Consider the following 13,645-nt stretch of genomic DNA (forward strand, 5'->3'; position numbering starts at 1 on the left):
CTCTATAGGTTATACATAGACCTATAGATTATCTATAACCTTCTCTATAGATGCCACTTCTTTATACCTATCTGTTCATTTATTCCTGTTATATATAATTATTACATAATACTTATATTCCAAATCAAGGCAGTTAGGTGCTTGTAGTCAGAAGGAAGTCCTGAGTTCAAAACCCCCCTAGTATCTGTGTGACCAAGGGCAAATCATTTAATCTATCTCATTTTCCTTATCTGTAAGATGGTGGAAATAATACCTGCCTCACAGACTTCTTGTGAGTTTCAAATAAGATAAAGTGCGATGCAGTTTGCAAATCTTAAAGAGCTATAGAAATACTGTTATTTTTATCATGTGAGGATAACTAATTACACAGTAGATACCATGTTATATTATTTTATATAAGTATATATTAATTATAATGTATATAATTATATTATAATAAACCGTAACAACCTATGTCCAATTTTTACTGGGAAATGTAACACATTTTGATATCATCTGATGCTTCTAATGACTATCCCTAGGACTTTGTCCTTCACCTGTCTCTTTCATTGCCAAATAATGTCCCATGGAGAGGCAGCCCTGTGCAGTTGAAAGAGATCTAGTATGGAGTCAGAGGACCAGTCGCCTGTATCTGGGCAACCCTGGGCAAATCACCTCTCTCTTTAAGCCTCAGTTTCCTCAGATGTAGAAGGAGAGAGGTGGGGGAAGGAGTGAAAATTACAAACTGCAAATGACTAAATGAAAACATGTTCCACATCCCTAATAATAAAAGAAACAAAAATAAAAGCACATCTGAGGCGCGCGCGCGCACACACACACACACACACACACACAAACACACACACACACACACGCTGGGGCCATTCAATGCTGTGAGAAGGGCCAGCTGTCCCTTCTTTCTGCTGTTCTCCCACCCTTCCCCCCTCCCTGCAGCTTAGGCTCGGCTGCTTCCCTCCAGCCCCAGGGTTGTGAGGGGAGGGATGTCGGGGCAGCGCAGCCACGCCCTCCTCTGATCAGGACCAAGCTCTGCCAATATCGTCTCCACTGCGGTAGGCTGTGGAGGCTGCGCACTGTGCGGGGACTGCGGTAACAGCGGTGGCGGCGGCGGCTGGCAGAAGCTTCAGATGCCGAGAGAATGACCAGGGCAGCGGTGCTGCGGCAGCCGCGGGGCTGCCCCGGGCGCCGGCGCATCAGGTTCCTCCGGGGGCTGCTGCTGCTACACTTGCTGCTCCTGGCACCGCGGTCGGAAGCCTCGGATCCTCAGGTACCCCTGTTGCTGTGGTCCAGTTCCCCGGGTTTGCGGCCCTCCGTGGAAAACCCCTATGAAGGCCACATCTACACCCGTCCTGAACTTTACACCTGCCTGGACCCCATCTTGGAGAAGGGCCCCCAGACTGTACTGCTGATCCTGCAGGAAAAGCTGAGGCTGGAGGACTTCACAGCTTTTGGTGAGGTGCTTGGTGACAAGCTGGAGAGCCCCTTCCCCAACCTGCAGGAGGTCCTGGAAAGGGCCCCCTCCTCCTTGGTGCTGCCAGCGGTGGGCTGGTCTGCAGCTGCCACCTTGACCTCTTACCTGACCCAGAAGTTGGGTACCGGACCTCTCCATGTAGACCAGGCATCCCTAAGAGAGCTGAAGCTGAACACCACCCACCCTCTACTGCTCCTAGTGTACATACCCTCAGCTGCCAGCACTGACTTGGGGGCTCACAAGGAAGCCCTTGCTGGCCAAGATAAGATCCTTGGGCAGGTCCTGAGCAGGCTCCAGGCAGAAGGAAAACCCTACACAGCCTTGCTCACTGCTCTTCGGCCTTCCAGGGCAGCCAGAGACTTGTCACTTGTGTCCCGGGGACTGGGGCAGCAGCTCCTGGGGGAGAGCCAAGAGTATAAAGCCCAGCCAGCCTGGCCACAAGCCCTACCACCAGTAAGCTACAGTGACACGGAGCCTCGCATCCTGTTCTGGGCCAGGCACTTCTCGGTGAGCTATGACAGCCAGACACAAGACCTCACATCCCTCACTTTCGGAGCCCCAGAGCTCAATTTGACTGGCTCCAGCTGGAATGACTCCACCGCCCAGCTCGTAATGACCTACAACAACCTCTTCGGTCCCTTCTTGAGGCTAAGGTTCAGTATGATCAATCACTTCTATCCAGGGTCGCACCGGAGCTGGTTCACCATGGAGGGGCTGGAGATCAAGACCCACAACTCTACTGCCTTCTTCAGTTCCGTGCAGGTCATTGCACCCAGCACCTACTCCTATCACTGCCAGTATGTAAGCAGTGACCCCACCAAATGGGGCCTTCTGATGCCTCACGATCTTCGCTCCCCCTGGAGTGTAACTCTCCAGGATTTCCAGATCCAGGCCTTCAACCTGTCTGGTGGCAGCTTTTCGGGGGCCAGCGACTGTGCAGCCTTCTTCTCCCCTGCTATCTGGATGGGGTTGGTCTCTTCTCTCTTCATGCTCTTCTGCATTACCTTTGGGGTCCATATAATCTTTAAACTCAAGTCCCTGAACCGTTTTGATGAATACAAAGGGGATCCCCTCTTTGAGCCCCTTATGGACTGATGCTATGGAAAGATTGTAGGTCTAGTTGTGTGTCTGTTTTCCTCATCCCCTTGTCCTGAAACCCTGAAAAGAGCCTCTGCTTTCACTTTGTTCCTCCTCAATATCTAGGGTTCCCCATGTCTGTTATCCTGCCTAGCTCCTCACCTCTCCCATCTAATTAGGCAAGAATTGATGAGGTGCTTCATCTGCACTCGATGCTGGGGACATGAAAACAAAAAGGAAGAAGACTATGCTCTCAAGGAGCAAGAGTTGTTTTGTTGTCTGCCCATTTGGGGAGCACCTGTACACAGGGTTCATAGATCTAGAGCTGAGAAGGATCTTACAGGCCATCTGATCTGACTCCCTCTTTTCACAGGTGAGGAAACAGAGACCCAAAGTAATTAGGTGGTATCCCAAGGTCATATACCTAGTAAGTGACGGAGAGAAATGGGGTGGGAACTCACGACCTCTGACTCCAAATTATGAATTTTTCCACTGCATCATTTTGACTTCGATCTACCTTCCCTTCCCAACCACTGCCCTTAACAAATATTCTCCCACTGGAAATCTGGGAGAGCAAAGAAAAATGTAGAAGAGAGCTTGGCAGAGTCTTGGGAATACCTTAATATGGTGAATCTTTGCTGGTATGGAGAAGGGAGACACAAATTAATATCCTCTTCCAATCCCTGCCACCAAATCTAGGTCCAATAAGGACTGTTTTATCAGCATGTAAAGAGAAACTCCTCATTTAGGGGGTGGGGGTTGGAAGAGACACCAAAGCTATTTAAATCCCTTTTTCCTCCATTCTGCCTGCTCTTATACATTTCTCCCAAGGCCAGTGTCCGTCCGTCCCGTCCCCCCCCCCCAGCAAATCAAGAGGTAATGAGTTTCCCTTCTTGAAGGCTGATAAGCAAAGGCTAAATTGCTTGTTGGCTACAGTGTCGGGGAGGTGATTGTTCAGGGTATAGACTTAAATAGATGATATCTCTTCCAACTCTAAGATCCTGTGATACTATCAAGAAGGGTTATACAGGGAAAATATTGTCTGCCTGTATGTGAGAGATTTGTGGGCCTGTTTCTGGGCCATATGAGACTCATGAATGAGGACCTTGCATGATAGATGGCTTCATTCCATAGGACCTGCATTTAATCTTGTATAGACTAATTTATATATTTGGTATCCAATAAGGATTAATATCCTCCCCCACCCTAGCACTTAGTATAGTGTCTGATAAATAGGGAGGGTTTAATAAATGCTTTTTTCATTAAATTTATTCCCCTTCTTGTCTGCTGAGCCATAAGAGCTCAGGAGACTCAGGTGGACACAAAGGGCTTTTTTTCCTTCCTGGCTGAGAATCACATAGAGTGGTTCCAGCTGGGTCCCCAGTGTTGGGTGAGAGAGGAGGCAAATGCCCTCTCTCTCACCTGGCCCCCACGTGGTCATGACGTGGCCGCCCTTATATTTGATGTTTGTTCTTACTTAACCTTTGGTGAGTGACTATCCCCTGGTGCATGTGTCCAGGACTGAGTGTGCTTGTGAATTCCCAAAGTCTGAAGAGTACCAGAGGAATGGGAGTGTGGCCATTAATTTTTTCACAAAGCAGGGGTGGTTCTTCACCTGGGAAGCTTCTGCATCAGAGTTTTATGGGCAAAGATAAGAGGTCTGGTGGAATCCTGGCACTTGTTACCAACAAAAGGTGGGCTAAGAATGGTTGGGAAGTGTGGGGTTCTGTGAAGACACTGGTACATCGGTGTACTTTCTGTTGTACTGAAACTTAAATGTTGGCTTCTTAATTTACTGTAACCAGTTATGACCTAAATGGTGTAATTCCTTTTAAACTTATTCTGTGACTGTGTGCTGTGATTCTTTCATGTTCAGCAATTCTTTCAGAGTAGGAATAAACGATTTGTTTCATACCCGATCCTTGTTTTTATATTAACTATCAGTGTTTACCACCTCCCTCATCTTGGTGAAAATCCTAGATTTGCGAACCATAAACTGAAGGATGCCCGTGTAAAGGAGGGGGCGTGTTGAGGGTTGGGAAGGGGGACGGGATAGTCTACGAATCAGAGAAGGAAGCCCCCTCTCAGGAGCGGGCAACAAACACCACCCCAACACCCCGAGGAAGCTACATCCAACAAAGCCTAGGGATGGGAGTGGGAATATAAAGCGCTCCTTCTTTGGGAGCTTTTAGGCAGTACGTCATCCCCAACCCCTGGGGTGGGGGGGGGGGGAAACGAGAGAAGTCTCGCCTCTCTTTGACGTCACGGGGCGGGGCATTCTTCACCAGGTCGCAGATCCTCTGGCGTTTCTGAATGCCCGCGCCCAGCTTTTCTCATACGGTCCTACCAGCCCTGCAGGCGAGGGGTGGGGGTGGGGGGGGGTGCTGTTGCCAGGCAGAAAAACCGTCTTCAAAAGAACCCCGAACCAGCATGCCCCGCGTTGACCCCTCCTCGCTAGGAAGCACGCAGCCCCTCTCTCCACTCCCAGACCCAAGGCTTCTGGAGTAAGATCGCAGTACCGCGCGCCGTGTCCATGGCGACGGCGCTTGGGGAGGGTAGTGGGAGGGACAGAGCTCGGGGCCTGCAGAGCCCCAGGAATCACGTGCCGCTTTGAGGCCTCGCCTCACCATCTTCCTGGTGGGCTTGCGCCTTGGTCCTGCGGCGGAGACGGGGCGGAGCCCGGAGACAGACACTGCAGTACAGCTCTAGCGCCGGGGAAGCTGCGATTCCCGGCCGCCGCTCGTGGCGGCGGCCGACCGGGAGAGGACCGTGACTCTGCTCCGGGGTAAGGAAGGACTGGCCTCGGGGAGGGCGGGCTGATCCGCAGCTTGCTGCCAGTTGTGGGGCTGCGGGGTCCGAGAGCGAGCGACAGCGCGGAAACTGAGGCCCAGTCCTGGGAGGAGCATTCCCGAACTCTTTCTGCGGTCAGGCCCTGATCCCCCGCCCTGACGCGCCCTTAGACTTTCCCGGGGCGGGCCCCAGGCCTCCGGGAAGCCTTCCTGGAGGACGCGGCAGCGCGCTGGCCTGGCTGCCCATGGCCTAAGCGGTCCAGATGCTTCCTCCCTTGGGCCGCGGGCCTCGGCGCTGGGGGGAGGGGCGGTTCCCGTCAGTTTCTGCTGAAAGTGACGTCCTTGGAGCTACGCCGGCCCCCTAGTTTTTCTTCCCTCCTAACGGCCTCCGTGGCGGGGAGCGGGGGGGGGGGGGGGGTGGGGAGGGGGAGGGATGGGAAGGGGGAGTGCCACAGCCAACGTGGTCACCGGGACCTCCCTGCAGAAATGCACAGATCCGCCCCGTTCTGGACTCGAGCTGCGTCACCAGCAGCAAGCGAGTCAACGAGGTGGGCACCAGGGTGGGAGAGACCACTGGACCTCTCTGCTTTCTTACTCCTCGGTGCCCCTTTTAAATGCCCGACTCACCTGTGGCCTGTGTCTCTGCCTCCGTCACTCCAGCCATGCAGGGCCTGTGACATGACTTAGTGCAAGAAAGGAGTGGCAAAATTATCCAGCCTCTCGTATTCCTTTTTCCTTCTTGAGAACACCAGCAGAAGGGAAGGAATGCACTTTGGAGCAATCTGCAGCCAGCCATACCGGATTTCAGAGCCAGTTCTTTTTGGCCTCAGAAATCCTATTTTATTCTGTGGACAGTTTCGTCTGCTCCCCCTCCTTGATGTCCAGTATTGCCGTATTTGACTCCATGAGATGTATGGGGGTTTGTTTCCTGTTCAGCTTTCTGCTGTCCTGAGAAATGTAAGCAATCCATATTTTCAAATAGTCTATTGTGGCATCATGACGGCCCTTAAAACATTTTGAGGGTCTTTTGCCCTTTTCCTTATCCCTGTAAAGCCATGTCCATGGTTGGACACCCAGGTATGATGGACAGGACCCTGAGTTTGGAATCAGAGGATGAATTCTATAACTAAATCCATGGGGGACCTTGAGCTAATGCCACTTCTCCCATTTGGTCTCAGTTTTCTTAGCTTACTCTCCAACTTTTTGAGAAAACAAGAAAAAATAAAAAGTATTATTAATGTGTATTGTCATTCTAAAAAAAAATCCCTCCATTATCCACATCCAAAAAAAAAAAAAAGAAAACATGCTTCATTCTGCCCTCTTTAAGTTCAACAGTTTTCTTATCAGGGGTAGATAGTATGTTTCATCATGAGTTTTTTGGAGTTGTGATTGCTCATTGTGCTGCTCAGAAATACTGTTTTTAAAAGTTCATTATCCATGCAGTATTGTTATTGTATAAATTGTTCTCCTGCTTCTCCTTTCATCGTTCTGTAATAATTCATTCAAGTAGTCGCAGGTTTGCTCTGTAACTATCCCCATCTTTCAGCACAGTACTGTTCCATCATATTCATAAAACGTAACTTATACAGTCATTCCCCAGTGGATGAGCATCCCCTTATTGTTCAATTCTTTGCCACCAAAAAAAGAACGACTGTTATTATTTACAAAGGGTCTTTTGCCTCCTTTTTTGATTTTAGGGTTGTGGATATCGGAGGAACAATTCGGGGTCAAATGCTATGCTCACTTTCGGAACTTTTTGGCCATAGTTTCAAATCACTTTCCAGAATGGTTGACCAAGTTGACCAGTCCACCAATAGTTTTCTCACAGTCCCCAGGATTTCTCAGTTTCTCTTTTCGATAATCCTAGCCAGTCTCATGTAAAGTGGTACTTAGGAGTTTTTTTCCTTCCCATTTCTCTATGTATTAGTGATTCAGAGCATTTTTTCTATATGGTTAATAATAGTTTGGATTTCTTCCACTAAAACCTATTTATCCATTTATATACATATACACCAGTTTAGGCATTGATAATTTCTCAATGGGAGCACAGTGCCCATTCTTGGAAATTTTCCTCATTTCTCCATATATTATAGAAATGACACCTTTATCAGGAAAACTGGTTGCTCAATTAATTTTCTGAGTTTGCAAAAGAATCCATACTAAATACACTGGCTGTTTTTATTGTTGTTCCTCATTTTTCAGTTGTGTCCATCTCTTCATGACCTCATTTGGGGGTTTCTTGGCAAAGATACTGAAGTGGGTTGACATTTTCTTCTCCAAGGCATCTTATATATGAGGAAGCTGAGGCAAGTAGGGTTAAGTGATTGCCCCAGGGTCACACAGCTAGAGTATCTGAGGCTGCCTTTGAACTCGAGTCTTCCTGACTCCAGGCCCAGCTTCCTTCTATATGCTGGAACACCTCGCTGCCCCACACTGGGCGTATATGGGCAAAACTACCTTTCAGGGTGTCATATCATATAAAACAATGCTATTGGAGTTAGAGGTGCAGTATCAGGCTACATTGAGTGACAAAGAAGGTTAAGCTTCCAGCTGTAAATCTGTGGTCCCCTGTTCTCCCCCCAACAATCTTCCCTTCTCACCTTCCCCCCTTTCCTAGTGAAAGGGTATTCTACCGCTCACACTCCTCCCCCTCCTATCCTTTGGTTGTGTCCTTCCAGGATGCCAGGGAGATAGGAGATAGGAAGAAGCTCCATCATCATGGGCTCTCCCTGCACTGAATGAGGAGAGAGGTTTTGCCAGGCTATGTATGACACTCTTTGCAAGCCTTACAGAAGAACTTTCTATAAATGGGACTGATTTATTGTCAGAAAGGTGATTGGGGGTATCTAGGTGGGGCAGTGGGTAAAGCACCGGCCCTGGAGTCAGAAGGACCTCAGTTTAAATGCCTCTTCAGACACTTGAGACACTTACTAGCTGTGTGCCCTTGGGCAAGTCACTTAACCCCAACTGCCCTGCTTTCCCCCCTCAAAATAAAGATTCAGAAAAAAGGTGATTGGAAAGAAGTTGTGAAGGAGAAGCCTGGGGACCTTGCAGGCCCTGCAGTGCAGAGGGTCTTCCAGGAGGTCTACATTAGGAACACCCGTGTTTTTGTGCTTCCTCTACCACAGGGCATTTGATCCCTCCCTGCATCCAGGGGAGGGCACTTTGCAGGTGGGCACAGTGAGGCTCAGGAACTGAAGAGCCTTGGGCCAGGACCAGGGTGGGGAAAGGAAGTTTCCAAGCCAGGTCCTCCCTCTTACTCCTGCCATTCTTCATTGATTTCATGATCACACCTGTAGGTAGGTGGTGGGCTGCATTTTGATAACAGAAGTTACTCTGACAAAGAAGAAAAGACTTGGGGTCTGGCAAACAATGGAAACATTTGGGGAGTGTCCTCTGTGATGTCAGGAAAACAGAGGGCAGCTCTGAGATCCTCTGCATTTGTGAAGCCTGACACTGACCTTGTGTGAAGTCTCTGCTGACTTAATGTTGACATTTCTTTACAGGAGCTGTGTTCACTGCCCAGTGTGGGGAGTCCAAGTCCTGGGATGGCGAGCATCAGGGGATTGACAGTTGGTGATGTTCTCTAGGCCTAGAACACCTGGAGAACCTTTGGAAAGGCCACATCTGTACCCCAGGTTTGAGAAGAGGCCCCAGATTCAGCTATTCTTCCTGCAGGACAAGCTGAGCCTTGATGATTTCCCTGCCTGTGGCTGGCACTTTGTCAACAAGGCAGACAGGCCCCCCCTTTGAAAGTGGAGGATGCTAAAGGTTGCTGGGTGGAGCCTGCTGTGGGCTGGTCTACAGCTGCCACCTTGACCTCTTAGCTGCAGCAGAAGTGGGGAGCCAGCCCTCACTATGTGGAACAGACCACCCTGAGGGAGCTGAGGCTGAACAACCCCACTTTACCAGCTGCTGAGGAGAGGGAGCCAGCCCATCCTGATGGCACCCTCCCCTATCCACCCCAACAGTGACACAGACACATCCCAGGATCAGGGAAACCCAGGCTCCAGTCAGAAAAAATAGCCTCTGCAGCCAGTCATTACTGGGTAACCTCCAGGGTGGCATGGGTGGGGGTCTCTTGTCTGGAGAGCTGGAGGAGTACCTGCTGGGGGAGGGCCTGCCATCCTGGCCATTACCACCACCACAAGTGACATGCAGTGCCCTGGAACTGGGCATATCCAGTTCAAGCCAGGCCTTCCCTGTGACCTGGAACAAGCAAAGAAGAGGTCTGACTGCTCCCTCACCTGTGGAGTTCCCAAGCCCCATCTGACTGGCTCTAGCTGCATTGTCTCCCTGGCCCATCTTGTGCTGACCTAGAGCCCCTCCTTATCCCCTGAAATTCCATCTGGTCTTTTGCCTTCTAGCCAGGATCAAGCTGAGATGGGTTCACAATGGCTGGGCTCCAGATCCAGAGGGTCAGCTCCCTCCCTGCCTCTATGTAAGAGCCAGGAGCACACAAAGGCTGCCCCCCTGGAGCTTCCCAATGATCCCTCCCTCTTTAGTGTGTGACTCCCAAAGTTTCCAGGCTCAGGCCTTCAGAGTGGCAAGTGGAGAAGTCTCCTGTGGCAGTGATCCAGACACCCCTGCCATCTCCCCTTCACTCCCTGTGTCTCCAGAGGGAAAGGCCTCAGTTTGAAGGGGACATGACCCCCAAAGGTCCCCAGGGCCTGCTGCTAATTGGGCTTCTTTGTGGAGGATGCCTATCTTATCAGGCCCAAAAGGAATGCCCTTGAGGAAAGGAAGAAGACTCTGGCTGACACCTGGATGTGGCAGAGGCAGCAGCTAGTTAAGGCCTAGAAGTGAAACTTGGAGCATTGTCCTGGTGTTTGTCAGTTACAAGATTTTGTGGTTTTCTGACTGGGGTCCAACAAGCAATGGTGGAATGAGATGGATTCCAGGGCACTGTCACTTAGAAGGAAGGAAAGAGCAAAGGATGGGCTGGGGGGAAGAGCTGTTGACAGTGACATGACCCAGAGCTGGATCCCCAGCACCTGAGAGGCCAGCCACCTTGCCATCTCTTCCTTTCCTTCCTTTCTGTGTCTGATTACAGCCTGACACAAGAAAAGTTACATAAATCTTGGTGGTCCTCAAATACCTCCATCAGCCCCTGGCCCATGGAGTCATGAGGCTCTCTGATTTGGCCTAAGCTAAGTCATCCACTCTTAGGGGTGGGATGCTTGCTCCTGAAAGAGGTGTATTATCCAGGCTCCAGAGGCAAAGCTGGCATGGATGGCAGCAGAACGCATCCTCTCTGCTGCCCCAGATTGGTCTTGACTGCCTCCCAGCAGGGCTGCAGCATCTTTGTCAAGAACATGCCCATGGGATCCTGGGTCATCATGTTGTTTAGAATGTGGGGTCCTTGTTTCCTTTCCAAAGCTAAGAGTCTCTGGTTCTGCCCTTCCTGGTTGTGTGTGTCACGGATTTTTGCAGTGGATGGACAAGTGTTGCCTGCCTGCATCCAGAGGTCCACACAGGAGCTTGGAGGCCCTGCTTCTGGACCCTGGATCTCCTGGATGAGGGATTGATACTGTATATATGAATACCTTTTCTGTACTGATCTTGTTTGTTCAGACAGATCTGTACATGTGGTCGAATGCAGGGATTATTTGTCCTTTTTTTCCCCAAGCCCCAGAATGTTCCCCAGTGGCTGGCCTGTAGTGACTGCTTTGTAAATGCTCATTTATTTTAGAGGCAGCTGGCTGTCCCAGTGGCTAGAGTGCCAGACTTGGATTCAGAGAGACCTGTCTCCAAATCCTGCCTCAGTCATGCAGTAGCCATGTGACCCTGGACAAGCCTCTTAGGCTTTCTCACCTCTGCTTGCCCATCTGTCAAATGGGCAGAAGGCTAGCACCTCCCCCATAGGGTCATGTGACATGCCATATGTATATTGCTTTGCATACCTTAGACTGCTGTATAAATGCTAGCTACCATGATTATCTTAACTGTTGCTGAACAGAAATTCCCTCAGTTCTCTCCTGAGCCAGAGAAGCTCAGTAGACGCAGATACCTCAAAAGGGTTTTCTTCCTTTCCCTCTGAATCATGTAGACTTGGTTCCAGATGGGTCCCCAGAGGTGGGAGACTGAAGGGGCAGTGGCCCCCTCTCCTACCTGGCCTTCCCTGGCCATGGCATCATGGCTCCCCTCCCCCCTGTTGTTATTGTGTCTGACCTTTCCTTGTCTTCTACCCAGAATCCCCTGGTGCATTTGTCAAGGCCTGACAGTGAGTGGGACAGCTACCCTGTTCTCAGCAACAGGGGCTGAGGTCAGAGCAAAATTCTGTGTCAGGCAGGGTAGCCCCCAGCTTGACCACGTGGAGAGTACTGCCCATGGTCCAATGATGGAGTGTTCCCACACCAGGGTTTTTGATTTTGTTTGGTGTTCCCTTTGCCTCCCGCCCATGACTCTGGGTCTGCCAGGAGGGTCTCCGGTACTTTTTTTTCTTTCTTCTGTATATAAGGTTTCCTTTGAGTCTTCTTCTGACTGTATCATCTCACTCCCATTTAATACCATTCAAAGAGGCTTTATTCAGGGCCTCCTCTGGGTCCAGTGCCGGGGGTGCCAAAAATATTTTCAAAAGCCTTCCCTCACCCCAAGGAGCTGGGAGGAGATTTGTTCTTCCCCTCTACTCATCATCCATGTGGAAATTTTGAACAGGAAAAGACCTTAGAGGCAAGCTATATAATTTGACCCCTTCATTGTATGTGTGTGGAAAGTGAGGCCCATGTGATTAGGCCCTTTTCCCAAGGACAAGCAGGTCAGGAAATCTTTGATTGATTCCTGTCCTCTGATTCCAAATAGAGATTTGGTTCCCTACAGGAGAATGGGTCTCCCTCTGGAGGCTGAAGGTAAATGTTATGGGAGCTTGGCCCCAGAACATTGGGACTGCAGCTGCCCATCCCTGCTGTGAGCACCCCAGAAGTCTCTGCTGACCCTTAGGGAAGGGGTAGGAGCTGTTCCCTTTTCCATTCCAGATTCCCCCAGACACAGAGGTGTATCTGGGCAATCCATGAATAAAGAAAAGTCCTCCTTGGGGAAAGGGCTACCCCTGCTTCCCAAACCCTTTCCCTCTTCCTGTTGCCTTCCCTTTTTGTCCCTCCACAACTGCTGTCTGGCCAAAGGGGGCCCTTCTCCTCCTCCCCTTGGAGAGCTTGACCTAGAGACTATGGAACTTTGAGGTCCCTTGTTCTTCCAGCGTTGTGTGATTGATGCTTGCCTTCTGACATAGTAGAGGGGCTTGTGGAGAGCAAGGGCTGGATGTTCTCAGCCTGTTTGCAGATCTTTGGGGGCCTGCTTCTAGCCAAGTGAGACTCATCCCTGTGGGCTGTGTGTTGTAAATGGGTACTTTCCATGTATTTTCCTTCTGTGTACTGAGGTATATATGTTATCACCCACAAGGGAAGGTTTGCTGTTTCTCTGTGTCCCTGCCATCTAGCAGCTGGTGTAAAGCTGGGAGGGCTTAATCATTTTTTAATCACTTGTTAATTGTTTAAAGATTCCTTTTATTGTCTGCTGAAGCAAAAGCTCAGTAGAATCAGACAGTGCAAAAGGGCTATTTTCCTTCCCCACTGTGAATCCCGCAAAGTGGTTCCAGCTGGGTCCCCAGAGTTGGGTGGGAAAGGGGGCAATGTCCTGTTTCCCACCTAGCCTCCATGTGGCCACAAGGCCATCCCTAGTGTGTGGATGTGAGTGTGTGTGTGTGTCTGTGTGTGTGAGAGAGTGAGAGAAGTATGTTTGCCACCTCTGAGTGGGTGTGTGTGTGTGTGAATCTTAGGCATGGTTGTGTGGGTGTGTGTGTGTGGCATGTGTTTGTGTGGCTGTGTGTATCCTTTCTTAATCCTAGGTTACTAGGAGAATCTTAAGCCTCCAGCAATTGGTTCGGTTTATGGATTGCAAAAGATATAAATATTAGAAGAGGCCTCTGGATGGAGCACTTGTCTTTTCCTCGAGCTGACAGTGTTACTTGGCCAGGAAAGCTATATTGGAGAATATGGCCCCTGGCAACATGTCTCAGTAAACCAGGGCCCAGCAGAGATGAAGTCTAACCTAAAAACCACTTTCCCTTTGGCCTCCTCATGTATTGTAACTCTATGGTGTTCATCCCTTGAGTGTGTGCAGTGATTCATGTGTAGCTACACCTTTTCCGCCTTGTTTGGAATAAAGGACTTGTTCCTCACCCAGTTTTTGTTTCAATAGTCTGTGGCCTTGTCCCTTGCCCCCCCTTTTGGAGGGAGACCTAAACTTGGGAACCCCGGAACGAGGGAGGGAATGGGGACTGCGGTCAACAGGCCCTAGACAAAGAGCATCCTCA

At 50.0% G+C, this 13,645-nt stretch overlaps 1 protein-coding gene and 1 long non-coding RNA gene across 2 annotated transcripts; both read left to right on the forward strand.

The window, feature by feature from the left end:
• Nucleotides 1-851: 851 nt before the first annotated feature.
• LOC118840302 (V-type proton ATPase subunit S1-like) lies at nucleotides 852-4,464 on the forward strand. The gene has a single exon (XM_036747784.1). It carries the CDS (start codon nucleotides 1,136-1,138, stop codon nucleotides 2,561-2,563), a length of 1,428 nt encoding a protein of 475 aa, XP_036603679.1. The 5' UTR covers nucleotides 852-1,135; the 3' UTR covers nucleotides 2,564-4,464.
• A 325-nt stretch (nucleotides 4,465-4,789) lies between these two features.
• Nucleotides 4,790-13,514, forward strand: LOC118837537. Its single transcript, XR_005009568.1, has 2 exons — nucleotides 4,790-5,330; nucleotides 8,841-13,514. It is a non-coding gene; the product is annotated as an uncharacterized LOC118837537 (long non-coding RNA).
• Nucleotides 13,515-13,645: the final 131 nt, after the last annotated feature.

The sequence above is a fragment of the Trichosurus vulpecula genome, chromosome 2 (assembly GCF_011100635.1).
Source record: "Trichosurus vulpecula isolate mTriVul1 chromosome 2, mTriVul1.pri, whole genome shotgun sequence".
NCBI lineage: Eukaryota > Metazoa > Chordata > Mammalia > Diprotodontia > Phalangeridae > Trichosurus > Trichosurus vulpecula.

Coding starts and splice junctions, on each gene's coding strand:
- LOC118840302 (XM_036747784.1), top strand. CDS start 1,136: ATGACCAGGGCAGCGGTGCTGCGGCAGCCGCGGGGCTGCCCCGGGCGC.